General features: G+C 44.2%; 1 protein-coding gene across 12 annotated transcripts in view; it reads left to right on the top strand.

Moving 5' to 3' along the window:
- The window catches only part of sema6d (semaphorin 6D), a 257,838-nt gene that overhangs the window by 105,359 nt on the left and 134,281 nt on the right, over positions 1-18,198 (top strand). For all 12 annotated transcript variants that reach the window (XM_085968622.1, XM_085968612.1, XM_085968621.1 and 9 more), the window contains one exon: positions 9,091-9,136. In XM_085968622.1, coding sequence (XP_085824748.1) covers positions 9,091-9,136 — 46 coding nt within the window. Of the gene's footprint in view, positions 1-9,090; positions 9,137-18,198 lie in introns of those variants that run through there.

The raw sequence follows: 18,198 nt of genomic DNA, 5'->3' as shown, positions 1-18,198 counted from the left end.
AAGCCCAACAAACGACTCACTCCCACAAACTGGGGAGGAGCCACTCCACCTTTATTGAAACCGGGCCTCAACGTCGGCCTAACGCAAAAAAAAAGCCCTCCAAAAGCACAACCATGGGCAAAATAAAGATGGCCACCGCCATATTAAAGGAAAGCTGGCCACACCCTCTACTGAGTGGCCCGCGAGGGCGAGACCTTGGCCAGCATTTTGCCTCCCCTGCCCTGCCTGCTGCTCCTTCGCAAGCTCTGCCCAGTGGCTGCTGCGAGGCTGGGGGAAGGCGCCTGAGGCTCAGATGCCCTTCCGCCAGATGCCGCTGGGGGGCGGCCTACACGGCGTTTGGGCCTCGAGGGGCCGTCTCCTGAGTGGCGCACCTGAGCCTGGCCACCATCAGCTGCAGCCGCTTGCCCTTGACGCCCCAGAGGGGGAATGGCGGCGACGGATGGCGCAATGTGGGCCAGCTGGCGTCTGGGATGCGCTGGCTGGTGCTGTGGCGCGGTGGCACTCGGCCGGGCCCGCACTGCAGGATCCGCAGCAATCAGCCGACGGCCGGCTTGCTGGGATGGTCCAGCGCGGCGCCTGCCCTGGCGATGCCTGCCTGAGACAGCGCGTGTGGCAGCAGTGAGTGGCCCTGTGGTCCTGGTGTGCGCGCGCATCACATCCGCCAGGGTCTTGACGGCATCAGTTAGCATGCGGCCAGTCGCGGCAGTTGCTGCCCCGAACTCGCGCACACTGGTCGCCAGCGACTCGATGGCCTCAGGCATGCGCCCCACCACGCTCATGAGCTCCGTGTGGCGCCGGTCCGAGTCGTCGGCCATCTGATCGAGCTTCCGCACCTCCTCCGAAGTGAAGGTGTCCGGACTGGAGTCGCGACTCTCCCGCTGGGGAGGAGGGGGCCGAACTAGGGGACCCTTGCCGCGTTGGTGACGGCGAGTGTGCCGAGCAGCAGCACTCCCCTCTGATCCTTCCCCCCTTTGGGGGGAAGGCCGCGGGCCACGCGCACGGCTGCTGGGTGGCTGGACGCCACTGGTCCCAGAAGCTGCATTGCCCTGCGACAGTTCCTCCAGGCACTCGTCCAGTGAGGAGGTGTCGAGCATTTCCTCCTCTCCTGCGGGACGTGACTGTTCCCCCGAAGGTCCGGCTTGCTCCTCCTCCTCCTCCTGGTTGGAGGTGCTGTCACTGGCAGCCTCGGTCCTGGTCGTCACCAGCTGAAAGCAGGAATGCACAAGAGTAGCTTCAGAGTGAGGAGACGGCGTCAGCGAGGGAGTTAGGACTGGTGGGATTCAGCGCATTGGTGGGACAGTGGCAAAGGAGGTAGCTCGGATGGGCCAGTGCGACGCGAGAGGGCCAAAAGGCGAGGTCCTTACCATTGCCGGGCAGTGGAGGGTCGGATACACCGCACGCTGTGGGGACAATCACACGGGCTCCCATGAGCACACACACGCGCTCCTCCAGCCGAGTGAGCTTCTGCAGCTTGGCGCGGCCACCCCTGGCACGGGCCTGGCGATTAAACGCTACTTTAGCCTGCAAGAGAAAGGACGGGCTGTAAGTGCGCAGTGAAGCCCTGATGTAGTGTGCACTGCCTCCCATGGTGGAATAGCTTGGACAGAGTGAAGCCCTGATGTACTGTCCACTGCCTCCCATGGTGGAATAGCTGGGCCAAAGTGTAGAGTGCCGAATGGCCATTTGATGCTCATGACTGTCCCAATGCTGCTGGCTGAGGGCTGGCCAAAAGGACTTTCAGGTCCCTTTGCCCATCATGTCAGGTGTACATGCAAGAATGAGGAGGAGACTGGAAAGGCTACTCACCCTCACAATCCTGGTCAGATCGTTGTATTTCTTACGGCATTGTGTGTGGGTCCTGGGGGCCTCGCCGGTGAACGTCACCCTCTGGGCGATCTGCTTCCAGGCTTTGGTGTAGTCGTGGTGGGTTGGATTCCTCCCACTCTCTGGAAACAAGATCTTGCGCCTCACCTCCAGAGCTGTGACCATTATGTCCAGATCACCCTCTGAGAAGCGCAGGGCACGCTGACGGGCCTTCTCTGGCGTTGCCATGACTCCCTGGGGCTGAGCAGTAGTGTTGAGGCCTCTTTGCAAGGCTGCAGTGTGCAGGGCGTGGCAGCAGACCAATTCGTCCCTTCCCCCTTTAAGAGCTGGTCGGCACCACGGGGTCTGCTGTCAGTGCAAAAATGACCGCACCCGTGCTGCGCCCCGCCTGGGCGCTATCCCTCTGGACCGCCGGCTTAGCGCCTAAAGAGAGTAGTGGAACGCCTCTTTTAGCGCTCCACCAACCTCTTAGGGCGAAGCCACTGAATTCCCGGCAACGGGGCGCTACTTTGGGGCGGGCGCTAACTTCGGGCGGGCGCTAAGGTTAGCGCCCCAAAACTGCCTATACTGAAAATCTAGCCCCACATGTATCCAGTGTTACAGATTCGTAGCTAATTTCAAACATTTTCTCAAGTCAGAAACTTCAGTAATTCTTTTTACGTTTAAATGATACCTTGTCAGCCTTGGCTCAGTTGGTAGCACTTTTGCCTCTGAGTCAGAAGGTTGTGGTTCAAGCCCCATTCCAGAGACTTGAGCACAAAATCCAGGCCGGGCACTTCAGTGCGGTACTGAGGGAGTGCAGCACTGTCTGAGGGAGTTGCGGTACTGAGGGAGTTGCGGTACTGAGGGAGTGCAGCACTGTCTGAGGTGCTGTCCTTCAGATGAGATGTTAAACCAGCCCTGTTTGCCCTTTCAGGTGAATGTTAAAGATCCCACTGTGGCGGAGCCACTAAGGGACTCCGATCAAATGTATATAATTCCCTTTAACAATATGTTAGCTACAGCCTGAGTCTGTATCTTTGTATATACTGTTTGCATGTACAGAGCGCGGTCCTTTTAAGAGCGCAGGCAAACGCGATGACATCACGCCGTTCAGCACATGATTCCCCCACCGGCGGGAAAAACGTGATGACGTCATGACGCCAGCCACGAGACCGCCCAAGCAGTCCTCATGGAGCCTCCGAACTGACTAGACCTGTATTCGTGGTTCTCTTGCAACTGTTTGTTAAACTCAATTAATTTTACATTAAACATCGTTTGTTTGATCGCCTGAGTCAACCTCAGTCTCTTGATAGGAACTAGACATTCCTACACCACGGCATTATTCAAAGAAAAGCAAAGAATTTCTCCTGGTGTCCTGGCTAACATTTATCCCTCAACCAACAGCAAAAAAAACCCAGATGATCTGGTCATTTATTTCATTGTAAATTGGTTGCTGTAGTGACTACATTAAAATAAAGTAGTTAATTGGCTGTAAAATGCTTTGGGGAAAATCTGACAGCATGAAAGGTTGTATAGAAATTCAGTTTTTTTCTTCATTCGTTACTGAGATGTTCTTGCTCCAAAATGCATCAAATTGCACTTCAGTATCAGTGAGACGTATAATATCCCTAGTGCAATCCAGATACTGCTGGATTTTTGATAATATTCATACATCTCCAAATAAAAGAATCCGTTTTGTTACTGTGAACCTACCTGAATGAGGTAGATGGCAAATAATGTTTTTTGGTAAGAGTACATTATAATGAAGCTTAAAAGCCTACTACTGAGAGAAGAATAAGAGGTATTTGATTACTTAATCCATTTGAGGTGTCTGCTTACAATTGTAATAATAGGTCTGGATTCTCCAATGAGTATGATTATACATGTGGGTGCCTCAAGGATATAAATTTAGAGCAGAAAGAAGAAAATCTAACTTCCTACCTTTCACTCTTACATCTGTAGCAATAATAACAAAGTTAGGACTGTACTGTATATATTGAAAGCGGGTTTCATTAACAGCACAAGCAGTGGAGCAGATCCCACTACAATGATCGAGGAGAATAGTTGAGGTCCCTGGTCCTTTATAAAATTAAAGAAAAGTTTGAGATAATTCCATTAATATAAAGGCTGCAAGGCTGAATTGTTATGCAGAGCTTAGAATACTTTGGGTTAGATTGCTTTTTTCAGATGTGTCACTTTGAGAATTGAAGATTCTTACCGAGTCCGGAGTAAATTAGGCTTGAAGGTTGAGGTCTAAAGTTTTGGTTTTCTGTTGGCAGTTGGCTTTAGATTTGGGAACAGTTCAGAATTTTTAAAAAGAATGTGAGGTAGGCTTGTAGTTTTAGGGCTACATAAGATGAGAGATTTATATTTTGTGTTAAATTGCTAACTTATTTAGAATTAGATTTGATTTGGTGATCAACTCTGGACTTTAAAGAAGAAAGCAGCCAACACGGGGTATAAAATCAACAAGACTTCAGCCATATTCTGAGTCCAGTGCATGAGTAGGAGACCATTAATTATCTGACCGGTGATGGGGAACATGTACATGGTGCTTTAACTAGCTTATGGGCCCTACTACAGAACAAGTATCAATCAGAAACCACAAAGTATTTCATTGTAGCTTATAAACAAGACATGCTATACACATTTTTCTCGTATCTTTGAGTCAGTCAGACCTGATCATTACTTGTGGTTTTATTTTGGGTTAATGTTTACCACTTGTGGCATTTTGAAGGGAGGTTGGTAGTCCTATTTCCTTTGTATGGGTTTCCTTTTTTTAAAAAAAAATAGAGCATCAGAAATGATGTCTTATTTCAAAAACCCACGGGTGACATGCAATGTTCCCTCCTTATTTTTTATTGGGGGTGCGGGCCCCTTTAAAAAGCAGGCGCGAGACTTAACATTGAATAAGCCGGTCCCAGGCTGCACTGGACCAGCAGAGCGCTGCACAGCCCAGCAGCTCATGGGGAACGTTGGTGACATTTTAGCTGGGTGCTTAAAAAAAAAACTTAGAATTTGCATTTACCTAGTGCTTTCCCACGCCTGCAAGCAATGAATTACTTTTCAAACGCTGTTACTTTTGGTTATGGAGACAACAGACCTTGGGCTATGTTCCTCCCTCAACCACCACCGCCAAAACTGATTAAGTGATCTTTTGCAAACCATAGTGTTGAATGAATCCCCACGTTCTATGGATTGAGATAACAATGTTTTCACAACTTCTGAGCTTTACAGCAATTTCCTATCATTAAGGAGGTACCTAGTGTGTTGGCTTGTATCCAATTAGTAATAGCAGTAATTTCACTAATTAAAGTAGGGACAGACGGGGGTTGCTATATTAGGTGGCCGCACGCATTGCCTCCTTCCAGAACAGGCGCAGCACTGGTGATGATGAAATTGAAACTCCGTTCTGAGAATACAGGATTAATGCTCACTTGCCAACATCAGATTCTGTTATTTCAATAAACTTTCAACTGATGCAGTTGAAAACGCTTAGCCAGTCAAGGAAGTTTGACAAGTCTAAGACTGACCAGAAAGTATATGCAGCCAAAAAAAAAGTGAAGCTTTGGACAGTTTCCAGTAGTTGCATTTAAAATCAAAGGGCTCTGTTTGCCATTTAAATGAACGGGAAATGGAACTTTGCGAGTTTTGGTCTTTGAGCCAAATTTATGTCCTTCCACCCTCGGCACATTTATTAATATAAGGGGGTGGAGGAATCCGATTACAGTACAGGAAACTCTTTATTATCCGGCACTGACTGGACCGGTGTGGTGCCGGTTTATCAAAGTCCGGATTACAGAGAGGTATAGTAAAAGGTACAAGAGCTCCGTACACAGCAACAAATCCAGGCTTCCCTGTTGCTTAGCAACAGGTGCAGGAACCCCGGCCACAGATCAAGCGTCCCTGTTGCTTAACAAGTGCAGGAACCCCGGTTACACAGCCACAGATCCAGGAACGGCCACTAATATGAAGTAAAACTTACCTGAACCTACTCCTGAATTTTGCCGGTTAAGAGATTTCCGGTTATTTTAGGTGCTGGTAAATCGAGAGTTTCCTGTACCTGTCAATACAACTTCTGGGCATTTCAATGCTTGTTGCTGCTCAGAAGGTAAACTTTTGCCGAGTTGCATTCGATATGTTCAAAGGACGCAGTCATACAGGTAGAGTTCTAGCGATATGATTTGTAAACGAGACACAGTCCAGGAAGGAACCGGTGATGTAGTGACGTCTCCTCGCCTTGTTTTACATCCCTGGTTTTCTCCCCTCCGTTCCTGAGTGGAAGGATTGGCCTATGCTACAGGTCCACAAGCGCATCGCTTTCTTTAAACATGGCCACTCTTCATGTGTGAGACTAGACAATGAGGGTCAGCGGACTGTTTGACCATCCTGAGAGCATCACAGCTGAACTCAATTCTGCTCTCGCCAATGCCCATTCATAATCTTTTTACCAGCAGCTGTCACTGTATTATGACAATGAGCAGGAGCATGGAGGTTGAAGTTCATCTCCTCTTCATACCTAGAATTCACCAGCTATTTTTCAGTTTAAAAAGTATATGGCTTTGTAAATCTAAATTTCTCTCTTTTAAAAAATTTATTCCCAGAGATTCGTTATTGTGAAGGTTTGCCCTCTTCCCTCTGATTGCTATAAAATCAGCTCCTTAAGTTTCTCTCAAGTGTCTGTTTCGACGTTGTATACGTGCAAGTCACTTGAACGTATAGCGCTAGCACTCCGAGAACAGCACTCCAGCAGACACCCACGTCCAGGCACTGCTCTCCCTTTTATATTGCACCTTTGTGCTGCCCGTCCTTTGTGGAGAGCCAGTGGAAAGAACCACCTGTTGTCCGTAGCTACGATTTCTGCATTGTCAACAACAAAGGTTAAAGTACCACTGGCAGCGCGGAGGTTGCAGCTCCGCAGTGATGGGGGTATTACACACCTGCCGCCGACCACACGCCAACAAAACAAGTACTGCCTAGAGTGCTGCAATTCTTTAACTGATGTTATTTATATGTAAACCATAAACTAGGAGCGTGACTAAACTGCCGTTACTTTGCGACTATTATTCCCAGACTGGTAGATGTGGAGTTCAATAACTAACTGGACGTACACGGTCAACCTGCGCATTGACTTCAGGCGCAAAAAGCACAATGCTGTGTTCACCTCCGCTATCCTTTAATGTTAGGAGAGAGCAGTCGGTTGATCCACTTTCCAATAATAAACATTAAAAGGTAAATTTATATGGACCACCTAGGCACTGTAAAAATGCAGCTTCACTCTGCACTGGAATTATACTGCACCCAATGTGAACTCCAAACTAAAATTATCTCTTACAAAAAGAAAATACTGCAGAAATCTGAAATAAAAACAGAAAATGCTGGAGATACTCAGCAGGTCAGGCAGCATCTGTGAAGAGAGAAACAGTGTTAATGTTTCAGGTCGATGACCTTTCGTCAGTTCTGACTAAAGGTCATCGACCTGAAACGTTACCTCTGTTTCTCTCTTCACAGATGCTGCCTGACCTGCTGAGCATCTCCAGCATTTTCTGTTTTTATTTAAAATTACCTCTTGGTGGTTTCACACATCCTGCCTTGAATGCACTCGGGAGTCCGATCCGAACCTTGCTCCAAAGTTACGCTTCCATTTATGAATTTATATTGACCCTAGGTACCTGATTGTGAGATGTTGAAAGGTGCTTTTTATTCTTTATCATACTTCACTGTGATTTAATATTAAAATAATGAAAGAACTCTTAACAAGTGGAAAATAGGAAATTTAAACCAAAAGAATCAAGAATAGGAGGAAATGGAGAAACTTGAAAACATAAATCTAAAAAGGAGAAAAAATAAAACACAAAAAAATGGAAACCAAATTAAAAAGCGAGAGAAACAATGCATTAAAATGGCTAAAGGAAAGATTGAAACCTCTGTGTAAAATGTGTTTCACAGTTGAAGGAGTGTTTTATATGGAAAGATGATTGGAAAGGGGCCAGAGTGGGAAACTAAGTCTCCTCAGACTCTACAGAAAAAGAGACCAGGAGTTGGAAGCAGCTTTTGCCACTTTTCTCCTGGTTTCTGGTATTTTCTGAAATGTTAGGAAACAGAGTAATGCCCGAATTCCATACTTTAGTAAGAATGGGGGAAGATTTCCTCTCTTCCTCTCTATATAAAATGTAACTATAAATCATCAACTCATTCTTTCTTTATAAACCAGTTCACGATTTTGTTAGTGGGGTTCAGTGGGCGCGCACCTCATTTACATGGAGCTGGCAGATGGAAATGCCTCTTGAAGTGGCACCCAAATGCCTCGTGCCAGACAACTGGGACATCTGCCTGGCCATGGAATGAGGTGGGGGGGGTGGCGGGGTGATGCCCAGGCTCCTTCCAACCCTGCCCAATACAGATAATATAAATAAATATATATATATATATATTTTTTTTTAATTACTTTCTTTGGGGGCCGAGGTCACTTGCCGTACCAGTAATGCCATACTAGCTGCGTTGTGGAGGCTGGTACATCTCCCAACGTTTCTCACCGTACCAGTCAACAATGACACACTGGGTCCCAACTGAGACTCCGTAGTGGGGAACTCTGGCTTAGGGGGCGCTCTGCCCCCAGCCCATCATTTGCCTTGAAAAGGGCAGGCAGAAGTTCCGGCCCTTACAAGGCAATGTAGAAATGGCGGAGACTCAGCACAGCGGGTGTCCGACTAACCTATTGCTGTTACTTTGGGAGACGGCTAGAACTCCCGGAGCAGGCCCCCTTTAATACTCTCTTGCACCCCTCCTCTCAAGTTCATACCCCTTGTAAAGTGTTCCAAGATATTCTACATAATATGTAAAGAATGCCATATAAAATGTAAGGAATTATATTTAATATCGAAGTTGCTGCGCATAAGGTTCTCTCTAGTGAGTTTATTTTGAATGGATTCTCGATCTCTTGGTCCCTTTTCTTGTGTAAAAAGAAAGAACTTGCATTTCTATAGCACCTTTCATGACCTCAGGACATCCCAAAGCACTTTACAGCCAATGAAGTACTTTTTGAAGTGTAGTCACTGTTGTAATGTGGGAAACGCGGCAGCCGATTTGCGCACAGCAAGCTCCCACAAACAGCAATGTGATGATGACCAGATAATCTGTTGGTTGAGGGATAAATATTGGCCCAGGACAGCGGGGAGAATGCCCCTGCTCCTCTTCAAAATAGTGCTGTGGGATCTTTCACGTCCACCTTCACGAGTAGAATTATTTCTCTGATTGTTCATCACTTTCTCTCTTCATTTGCAGATGAGATGGTGCCGGGAAAAGACTGCTCCAGATTGTAAGCAGCCAGGTAAGAAAGATAGCAGTTCGGATCAGGGGCAAGGGAAGATTACAGAGACAAGTAGCGGACTGTCCTAGCTGTACCTAATTCCCCATGGTGTAGTCATGCATACAGGTTTAACTTGGGTCAGATTCAGAGACAGCCTGAATTCCATTACTTGATACTCTACCGCTCTCCCAAAACACATTTTTGACCGGCTGAAGTGATTATGGATTAAAATGAGACAAATATTTTTGTGTAATGGTGGCTTAGAGCAAAGTGGTTTTTCATCACCGGCAATCATAATGATCTGAGAAATTTTCATGTACGAGTTCAGCTATTCGACCTCTTAAAGTAACTGTTAGCAAAAGTATAGTTATATTATAATCAGTATTACAGGTGGCAATATTAATACAGCAATGAGTAATAACCCCACATAGAAGATCCAGTATTTGCTTTGTTGACAGTAGCAGAGTGATACGCTGGTATAGTCACAACTTTGAAAAGTTGCAAGTTGACTCATGATCTGAAAATTTTAAATAGATGCTGCACGATTAAAGCTCACTTGGAGTACATATTGGCATGTATTTTCTGATCGCAGGCCTGCGATCTAGAAAAATCTGCGCCCTTAGCTGAGGAGCTCCCGGGACGCGCATGCTTCCGCTCCTGGGCCTCGCCAAACTTGAAGTGTGCAGGGCCCACGTATCCCAGAGGCGCAGGTAGTTCGCAGCGTCCCTGGGATCAGGTGGGCCGTGGGGAGCCAATCACAGAAGGGAATCTCCCTTCATACATTTGACAGGAAGACCTGTCAAATATATGAATGGAGATCAATGAAAAAACATAGTAAAACTTTAAATAAATGTTTTTTAAATCACATTTTTTAAATGACATGAAATTACAATAAATTATTTTAAACAAATTTAATTTTTTGAAAAAAATAATGTTTTTTACAGGGCTAAAAATAAACTTTTTTAAAAAGTATTTTTAAATGATAAATCAGTGAATTTTTTTTTTCAACTCTTATCCTGGTAAAAGAAGGCCTTATGCTTGCTTTTACCAGGTGCAAGAATTGTAAGGGTTTTCTGCGGGCGGAGGGTCTCCAAAAAGCGGAACTCTCCCTCCGCAGAGGCCCTTCTCCAGAGCAACTAGAGGATCTGTCAAGAGCATTCTTGACAGATCGGAAATACCGGTTTTCAGCACATGCGCTGTGCATGCCTAAAACCGGCATTTCCGATGTCCCTACGGGTGGGTACACACCCGTAGGGATCGGAATATCCGGCCCATTGTTTAAGACTTAGCAAAATAATAGAACTTTCAGTATTCAGATGTAGAAGGTCTCTGCTGAATGTAAAAGAATTGCCTCAATGTGCCTTTAAAAAAGTGTTACATCTGCTGCGGGCCTGGAGAGGAAGTTTTCTGGGTATGCTCATTTGCATATCTATTTGTGCAAGCATCAGTGTAAAACTGGTGCAAGCAGCTGAAATAACGGAGACTTCAGAGCAGCCTTTGAATGGCACTGTTTAGCCTGCACTGTTCTACGGAATACCGGGGAATAAGAAGGTAAGGCAGGAACACCGCGTGGCTCTTTAATTTCTCTTGCCAATATTTTTTTATTACATTTGGACAGAATTATGAATTTTTAATGCCATCTGTGTCCAGAGGGCAGCAGGGCATGGCACCAAGCCAGGAGAAGAGGAAAGCAGCACAACGTCACTCCTTCAGACTCGAAGTTCTCCTGGGGTGGGGGGGGGGCGGGGAGCACTGAAGGCAGGATGAATGGATTCCTATGTGTGGGTGCCACTAAGTCACCAGAATTTTTACCTCCACCACCTAGAGGGAGGTATCTGCTAAAATGGCAGGGAGTCTAAATTAACTGAGAGGCCAGAGGTTATTTGCTCCTCAGGCTGCAGGTCACACCTGTGGCTTTCTTCTTCCAAGCCTAAGAAGATTATTGTTTGGCAAGGTCACCCAGAGGTTAGAAATTCTGACTTCTGTTTCTTTCTGTGTATTTATTGAGTGCGATTAAGAAGTTTGAGTGCGACGCTAAAGTGAGCCCAACATGAATATGTGTTGGATGTAAATTTCTTATAACATTACCAGCAAATCTCTTGTGGCACCGCTCATGGTAAGTCAGAGCATGCGCTGGTTTATAAGGATGTGAACATTGTACAGCAAACTCTAGTTTGAACGGCACCTAAATATCTGGAATTCTCTAATAACCGACAAAATTCTCACTCCGAAAACAACACCTCAATAACCAGAAATGTTGCCGAGTCCGAGTCTCCCGCGGTGGCCGGGTTAGTCAGTGGGAGTGGTTCTCCAAACTGCCACTACTCGGCTTCTTGGCGCTGTTGGAAGTCTCTTCCGATCCGAACACCTCAATAACCAGAAATGTGTCCGAGTCCAGGTCCATTTAACACAACATTCTGTAGGTGAGTACCCAATTATACTGCACATTTTTTTTTGTTGTTAAAAATAGCCTTGGTAGATATACCTCTCCATTATCCAGAATTTTTAATCAACTGGCAACACGTCGGTGCCGGATACCAAAGAGTTTCCTGTACCTGGTAAAGCACAATGTATTATTCTACTGCTGGACTGTCGGTGTGTTTCATTCAAGCTACAGTGTCTAATTAATGTTAAGTAATGAATTAACACAGAGATCAAAGAAGAGGCTGGAGACATTCTGGCTCTAGTCATGGTCATAGTCATAATAGCACAGGAGGAGGCCATTTGGCCCATCGAGTCTGTGCCAGCTCTCTAGAACAATCCAGTCAGACCCATTCCCCCGCTCTAATAGTACTTTGTCTTCCTGGAGTGTTTCGTTGTTTATTATTTATTTTACGTGTGGTACAGAAATTTGAGTCTTACACTTGAACTGTGGGAGATATAGGTAGACACAAAGGGCTGTGCAACATCTTTGAATGTGACCTACCACCAAAATTTCACTTCCTTCCTTCTGAACTTGGAACCACTGAGGAAGAAGATTAAACTTAAGTACAATGCTGCAGCATAAAACTTCAATTTCCTTTCACAGTTGGAAGTGACGGTACGAAATCTGAAATGCCAAGCAGCTACATTCACGCATGTGCTCGTAAACATTCACCCAAAATATAATAATTTTGAACATTGCTTCTCATCTCACATAAATTGCTAATTGAGTGCAGATGAAGTTCTAGTTCTCTATCAGCATCATTCACATTTTGGCATGGTGCACAATCACTTTGAAACCATGGCCTTAACCACAACATTTTGTCAGTGAATTTTTACTCTCAATGTTCCTTTCAAAGCAGCTGTAATCCAAAATGGCTGCCCACAGCATCGCATTGTTTCTTGTGATGGATATAACTCGAACTGTTCAGTCATTTGCACGTTTTATAACTGACGTTCTATCATCAGAATCTGGCTTTCGTGATCAGGAACAGGTGAGAGATTGCCAGCAACAGCACTTAAAAGATCTAAGTATCTGCAGCGTTATACAAGAACATAAATAGGAGCAGGAGTAGGCCATATGGCCCCTCAAGCCTGCTCTGCCATTCAATAAGATCATGGCTGATCTTCGACCTCAACTCCACTTTCCTGCCCTATCCCCATATTCCATCATTCCCTTAGTGCCCAAAAATCTATCGATCTCAGTCTTGAATATACTCAACGACTGAGCATCCACAGCCCTCTGGGGTAGAGAATTCCAAAGATTCACCACCCTCTGAGTGAAGAAATTTACCCTCATGTCCGTCCTAAACGGCCGACCCCTTATCCTGAGACAATGACCCCTAGTTCTGGACTCAAGCCAGGGGAAACCGCCTCTACGCTGTCAAACCCTCTCCATTTCAGTGAGATCACCTCTCATTCTTCTAAACTTCACTCCAGATATTATAGGCCCATTCTACTCAATCTCTCCTCATATGACAGCCCTCTAATCCCAGGAATCAATCTATTGAACATTCCCCTCTGATGCATGTATAAGTACTCCAGATGTGGTCTCACCAAAGCCCTATATACTTGCAGCAAGACTTCCTTACTCTTACACTCCAACCCCCTTGCAATAAAGGCTAACATACCATTTGCCCTCCTAATTGTTTGCTGTACCTGCATGTTAACTTTCTGTGATTTCATGTACAGGGACACCCAAATACCTCTGAATCCCAACATTTACTAGCCTCTGACCTTTTTTAAAAAAAAAAAAAAAAAATATTTTGCTTTTCCATTCTTTCTACCAAAGTGGATAATTTCACACTTCCCCACATTATACTCCCACCTGCCACCTTATTGCCCAATCACTATATCCCTTTGCAGCCACTTTATGTCCTCCTCACAGCTTACTTTCCCATCTAGCTTTGTATCATCTGCAAACTTGGATATATTACACTCGGTCCCCTCATCTAAGCCATTGATATAGATTGTAAATAGCTGAGGCCCAAGCGCCAATCCTTGCAGCACTCCGCTAGTTACAGCCTGCCATCCTGAAAATGACCCATTTATTCCTACTCTCTGTTTTCTGTTTGTTCACCAATCCTCAATCCATGGTAATCTTACCCCCAATGCCATCAGTCCTAATCTTGTGTTACAAACTGTTGTGTGGCACCTTATTGAATGCCTTCTGAAAATCCAAATATACTACATCCACTGATTCCCCCTTATCTACCCTGCAAGTTACACCTTCAAAAAAAACTCTAATAGATTTGTTAAACATGATTTCCCTTTTGTGAAACCTATTTTCTAGATTCTAGCATTTTCCCTACCACTGATGTCAGGCTAACTGGCCTGTAGTTCCTAGTTTTCTCTCTTCCTCCCTGAACAGCGATATGATTGTCTGCTGTCAAATATCTGCTTCAGGACATGTTCACAATTAGCCATCTGGGATTGGTTAGCTGTTTATACAAACCATGCAGAAGACTTGGGTAAGAGATCCAATGATAACTTACTTCATTTGAGGACTGGAGAGGGATTTGACCAGATGTCCACTCGGTTTCTATTTGTAACATGGAAAGGGAGTTCCAATCAGAGTTCTTCCACAGAGACGGCTATACCCCATATAAATTGAAATAAATAGATGTGGTTAGATCCATTACCTGTTGGTGATATTATAGATCAAAAACATATTATAGATCAAAAACAATGTAGCTGCACAGTTTTTGAAAGTGCAAGAATTTAGAATTGCTTTCCAAGAAGATTCTATCAAACATACAGCAACGAATTAATGTAAAACTGCCTGTGGACTCTTTCTTAAGCAGGCTGCCTTATAAAGATGCCCATGATCCATATTTGTATAATTTCAGGTAGGATGATTGTGTTCCGTTATTCATTATTTACACTCCGAGAGCTGCCCTTATTAAACAATTTGCTGGAAGAAACTCGAGTTGGAAAACGTCCGATACGCAATCCATCCAGAAAAAATATGCTGCTCATTCTTTTTTGACGTGATCTGCAGAGATTTCTTGATACCAATAAGGAATAAGTCTGAATCCTTCCAGAGAAATGGCTATGGCTCTGAGTACTAGGAGCAGAGTGAGCTGGAGGCCATACAATGGGAAGGGAGGAAAAGAGACAAATCTAATGCACACATTTGGTGAATGGCTCAAGCATGCACTGTGGGATATTCCCAACAGCCTCTCTAGTTTTTTTCTCTTTTTTTAAATATAACTATATCCTATTGTGGTCTTGTCCAACATAGTAACAGATTATAAAGCCCTTAAATGCGAATACCATTTGATCAGGCAGCTGAATAATTCAAATTCCAGTTTTATTACATACATTTCTGTGATTTCTACCAGCGGTTAGGGAAATGTATTCCGCAATTCCACTCACTTGCAATTAAGGCCATTGCTTTAAGGTGACTGAGTAGATCAACTTCTGTTTCTGTTGCCTGGGATTACGATATTTTTAACCAGGGTTTTAGGGACTTTCTTGTGCAATTTTGTGAAGACTGCAAATTAGTGAGTGAATTTGCATGTGTTGAAATGTATAATTACATCCTTGCCTATGTATCTTAATGTTACAAGCCAAATGTAACCCGATTCCTTCAATGAAGGCTTACTGAATGTACAAAACAGGCCCTGTTCCTTTTATGAAAGAAAATTAATTTGCTTCATTTTGAAACGGGCCTCGATCTGATAAATCCCAGCAGCTACAGCTGCACTTTCTTCCGACTGGAATAATCTTGAAATCATTTAATCATCATCAAGTTTTATTATTATTTTTTTCCTTTCAGTCCTCGGTCTTTATTGGCTGCAGCCATTAGGGCAGGAAGTCCAAACCGCTTCCAGATCTCCACAAATGCTGCTTGGAGCCATCTACACAAAGCTATACAAAAAACAGCTCCAGCCTTCCTCTCTTTCCAGGTGTTCCCATACTCTGCCGTGGTGAAATACCTGGTTTCGGCTCGGCCCCTCTCCAAAGCAGCACAGCTGAGATCAGGAACTCTGGTGCAGAGACTTCAGCCTGTGTTCTCCCACTGTCCTCTGTTAACAGAGTTATGCTTCCTTTTAAACCAGACAGGCAGCCATCATTCACCAGAAACATTGACCATCGTAACTTTAAAACAATTCAGTTCAGTGTTACTAATTATTCACTGCAATAATTTTGCTTCCATTCCAAATCCACTACAGTACAATGAAAATTCCAGCCACTTTATTTAACAAATTTAAATAATTCACTTCGTAAGTACTAAATTTTATATGCAACTTCCTAGCACCAAAATCTCCAAGTCAGCTGTGTTTTGGCCAATGGATTCTAGTAGCAGGGCTAATTTACTGTGATTGCAATCACACGACAAGTGTTAGCATTTGACACAAACATCAAACAGTAGAAACATAATCTTGCCATTTGAGATGGTTGCTGTTGATAATTTTTTTTCATGGATTTTTGGCCTGCTGAGGCATCCACTTAATTTAGTGAACATTTATTAATTTCATTGCTGCAGTATTCACATTATCTACTTTGTGCCCATGATGTAACTGCACAAGTCTGCAAAAATTCCAGAAGCACTGCTAGTGAAAAATAAAATGTAAACCATTAGATTACAACCAAGATGTTATTACAAATGCATACTACGCAGCACAGTACAGTATAGTAGCAACCTATGGTGAAGAGTAGAGACCTGCAAACTTGATTGTAAATGAACACAGACTGAGGTTTATGGCCCGGAATTTGCGGTTTGAATGACAGCGAAACTATCAGCGTTTGCCGTCCTTACAACTGTGAAACTGACAGCAACATCTGGAGTACGCACATGCGCAGTTAAGCGTGGAAATCCAGAAATGGCGGTCGGCCATTCCCTGCCCCTCCGCAGGGTGCGCTGTTGAACTCCCCGGAGCTGGCAATCAATTGAAATCACTGAACCGACAAAAACCTTCCCTTTTATGCAGGAATATCGCTGTTTAAAAGCCTCCGAAAAAGTTAAACCTTGTTCAGTGAGGTGTAACTGTTTTTAATGGCGTACTGAGTCTTCATAACTGCTGAACAACCATTCTGGCCCTGAAAAACTAATTTTATATTTGTGGAATTTCAAATTTTCCATTATGGTAATTCCATGGTTTCTAATATTTTTTAATGTTTGTTTGTGATATTTCAGCTTTTACCTTAATGTGTATGTCCCAATCTTTATTTCGCTCTTTGTAAAATGATTAAAAAGTGAAGGAAAGTCAATGCATTTTACTTCCTGGTTTGCCGTCTGAGAATTCTTCAATGTGATTGGCTGCTTTTCCAGCTTGATGACATCACTGTTGCTGGACACTGGAGATCCCCTAAACTTGGCGCCAGTATGAAATTAATGTTGGGAGAGGTGAAATCGATGCCACAGAGATCGCTAGATCTTTGTGGGCAGCTTTCTTCGAGGCAGCGGCGAGCGTCATCACTTCGCCACTGACCGCAAAATCCGGACCATTGTCCAAAAACTTTTATCGCAAGCAGCACTTGATCTCAAGGAATCAACTAACCACATCATAAGCTGCATTTATTGTTGAGCAAAACTCAAGCTAGTAGCGCAATCTCCAGGTGTATGGTTTAAACACAGCCGGCAGCTCCCAATAAACTGGTTTAAACAGCAAAATCAAAATACTGCAGATGCTGGAAATCTGAAATATAAACAGAAAATGCTGGAAATACTCAGCAGGTCAGAGAGAAATGGAGTTAACGTTTCAGGTCGCTGACCTTTCGTCATTGGTTTAAAAAGAGCTGCCAGCTCCTGATAAACAGTTTAAACACCGCCGACTGCTCCCACAGTTTCACCTCATCAGGGTTCAATAAGGCTGATGGCCAGCCTTAGTGAATCCCAGCAAGTTTACATCCGGGTTTCAGCCTGCTGCACATGACCCATGCATTGGAGGCTAGTGCCAGTGACACAGGTCCTGGCGCAATGCGATGCCAATGAATGTGATACTTTTTGATAGGGAGGTAGTTGATCCTCAGCATTTTTTTTGCTTGCACCAGTGTTGATTTTAAGTGAGCTTTGCTGTGAATGAAATTTCCCTCTAATCTGCTGCAAATTACTTTCATATAATCCTGCAGTAATTGTAATGATCAGTAACGTCATTCTAGAATGGTACACTAGGTGGAGCTGTATGTTTAGTAAGGGGCTACCCACAAGGCAGTAGTCAAGATGGATGCCTGTACACTAGTCCACATGGCTGAATAAATGACTAGCTCAAGCTAGCTGTTCATAATGAAAACGTCTATTTATTTATGAACATAACAGTAATGACCTCACAAACCAGTGTGACACTAGGCTTTCATCATTTGGAAATGCGCCAAATAATTTTTGACCGCTTAAAAAAAGCATTAAAATTGTAAACAAAAACAGCCACTATAGTGACTAATGAGTTAAAGGCTATATCCTCCCCTCCAGTTCACACTCATTACAGGGCATTTTCTGAACCTCGAGATTAAGTTACAATTTTGTAACCCATTCCCAGGTATCTGTTCTGGATTTTAATGAGGTTCATTGGAAAACAGCTTTGGCTGAACAAGGGATAAGTCACAGACAGATGGCCAAGCTGTTGGAGTTATCAGCTAATTAAAAATGACTTAATAAGAAGTGGAACTGGAATAACTCTTCAGTCTGACCTTTATTCAACCTTAATTAGTTACACTGT

Source organism: Somniosus microcephalus, chromosome 27 (genome assembly GCF_052327205.1).
Source record: "Somniosus microcephalus isolate GS21.2 chromosome 27, FLI_Smic_1.0, whole genome shotgun sequence".
NCBI lineage: Eukaryota > Metazoa > Chordata > Chondrichthyes > Squaliformes > Somniosidae > Somniosus > Somniosus microcephalus.
Note: the sequence above shows the minus strand (reverse complement) of the source record. Positions and strands in the feature narration are given on the sequence as shown.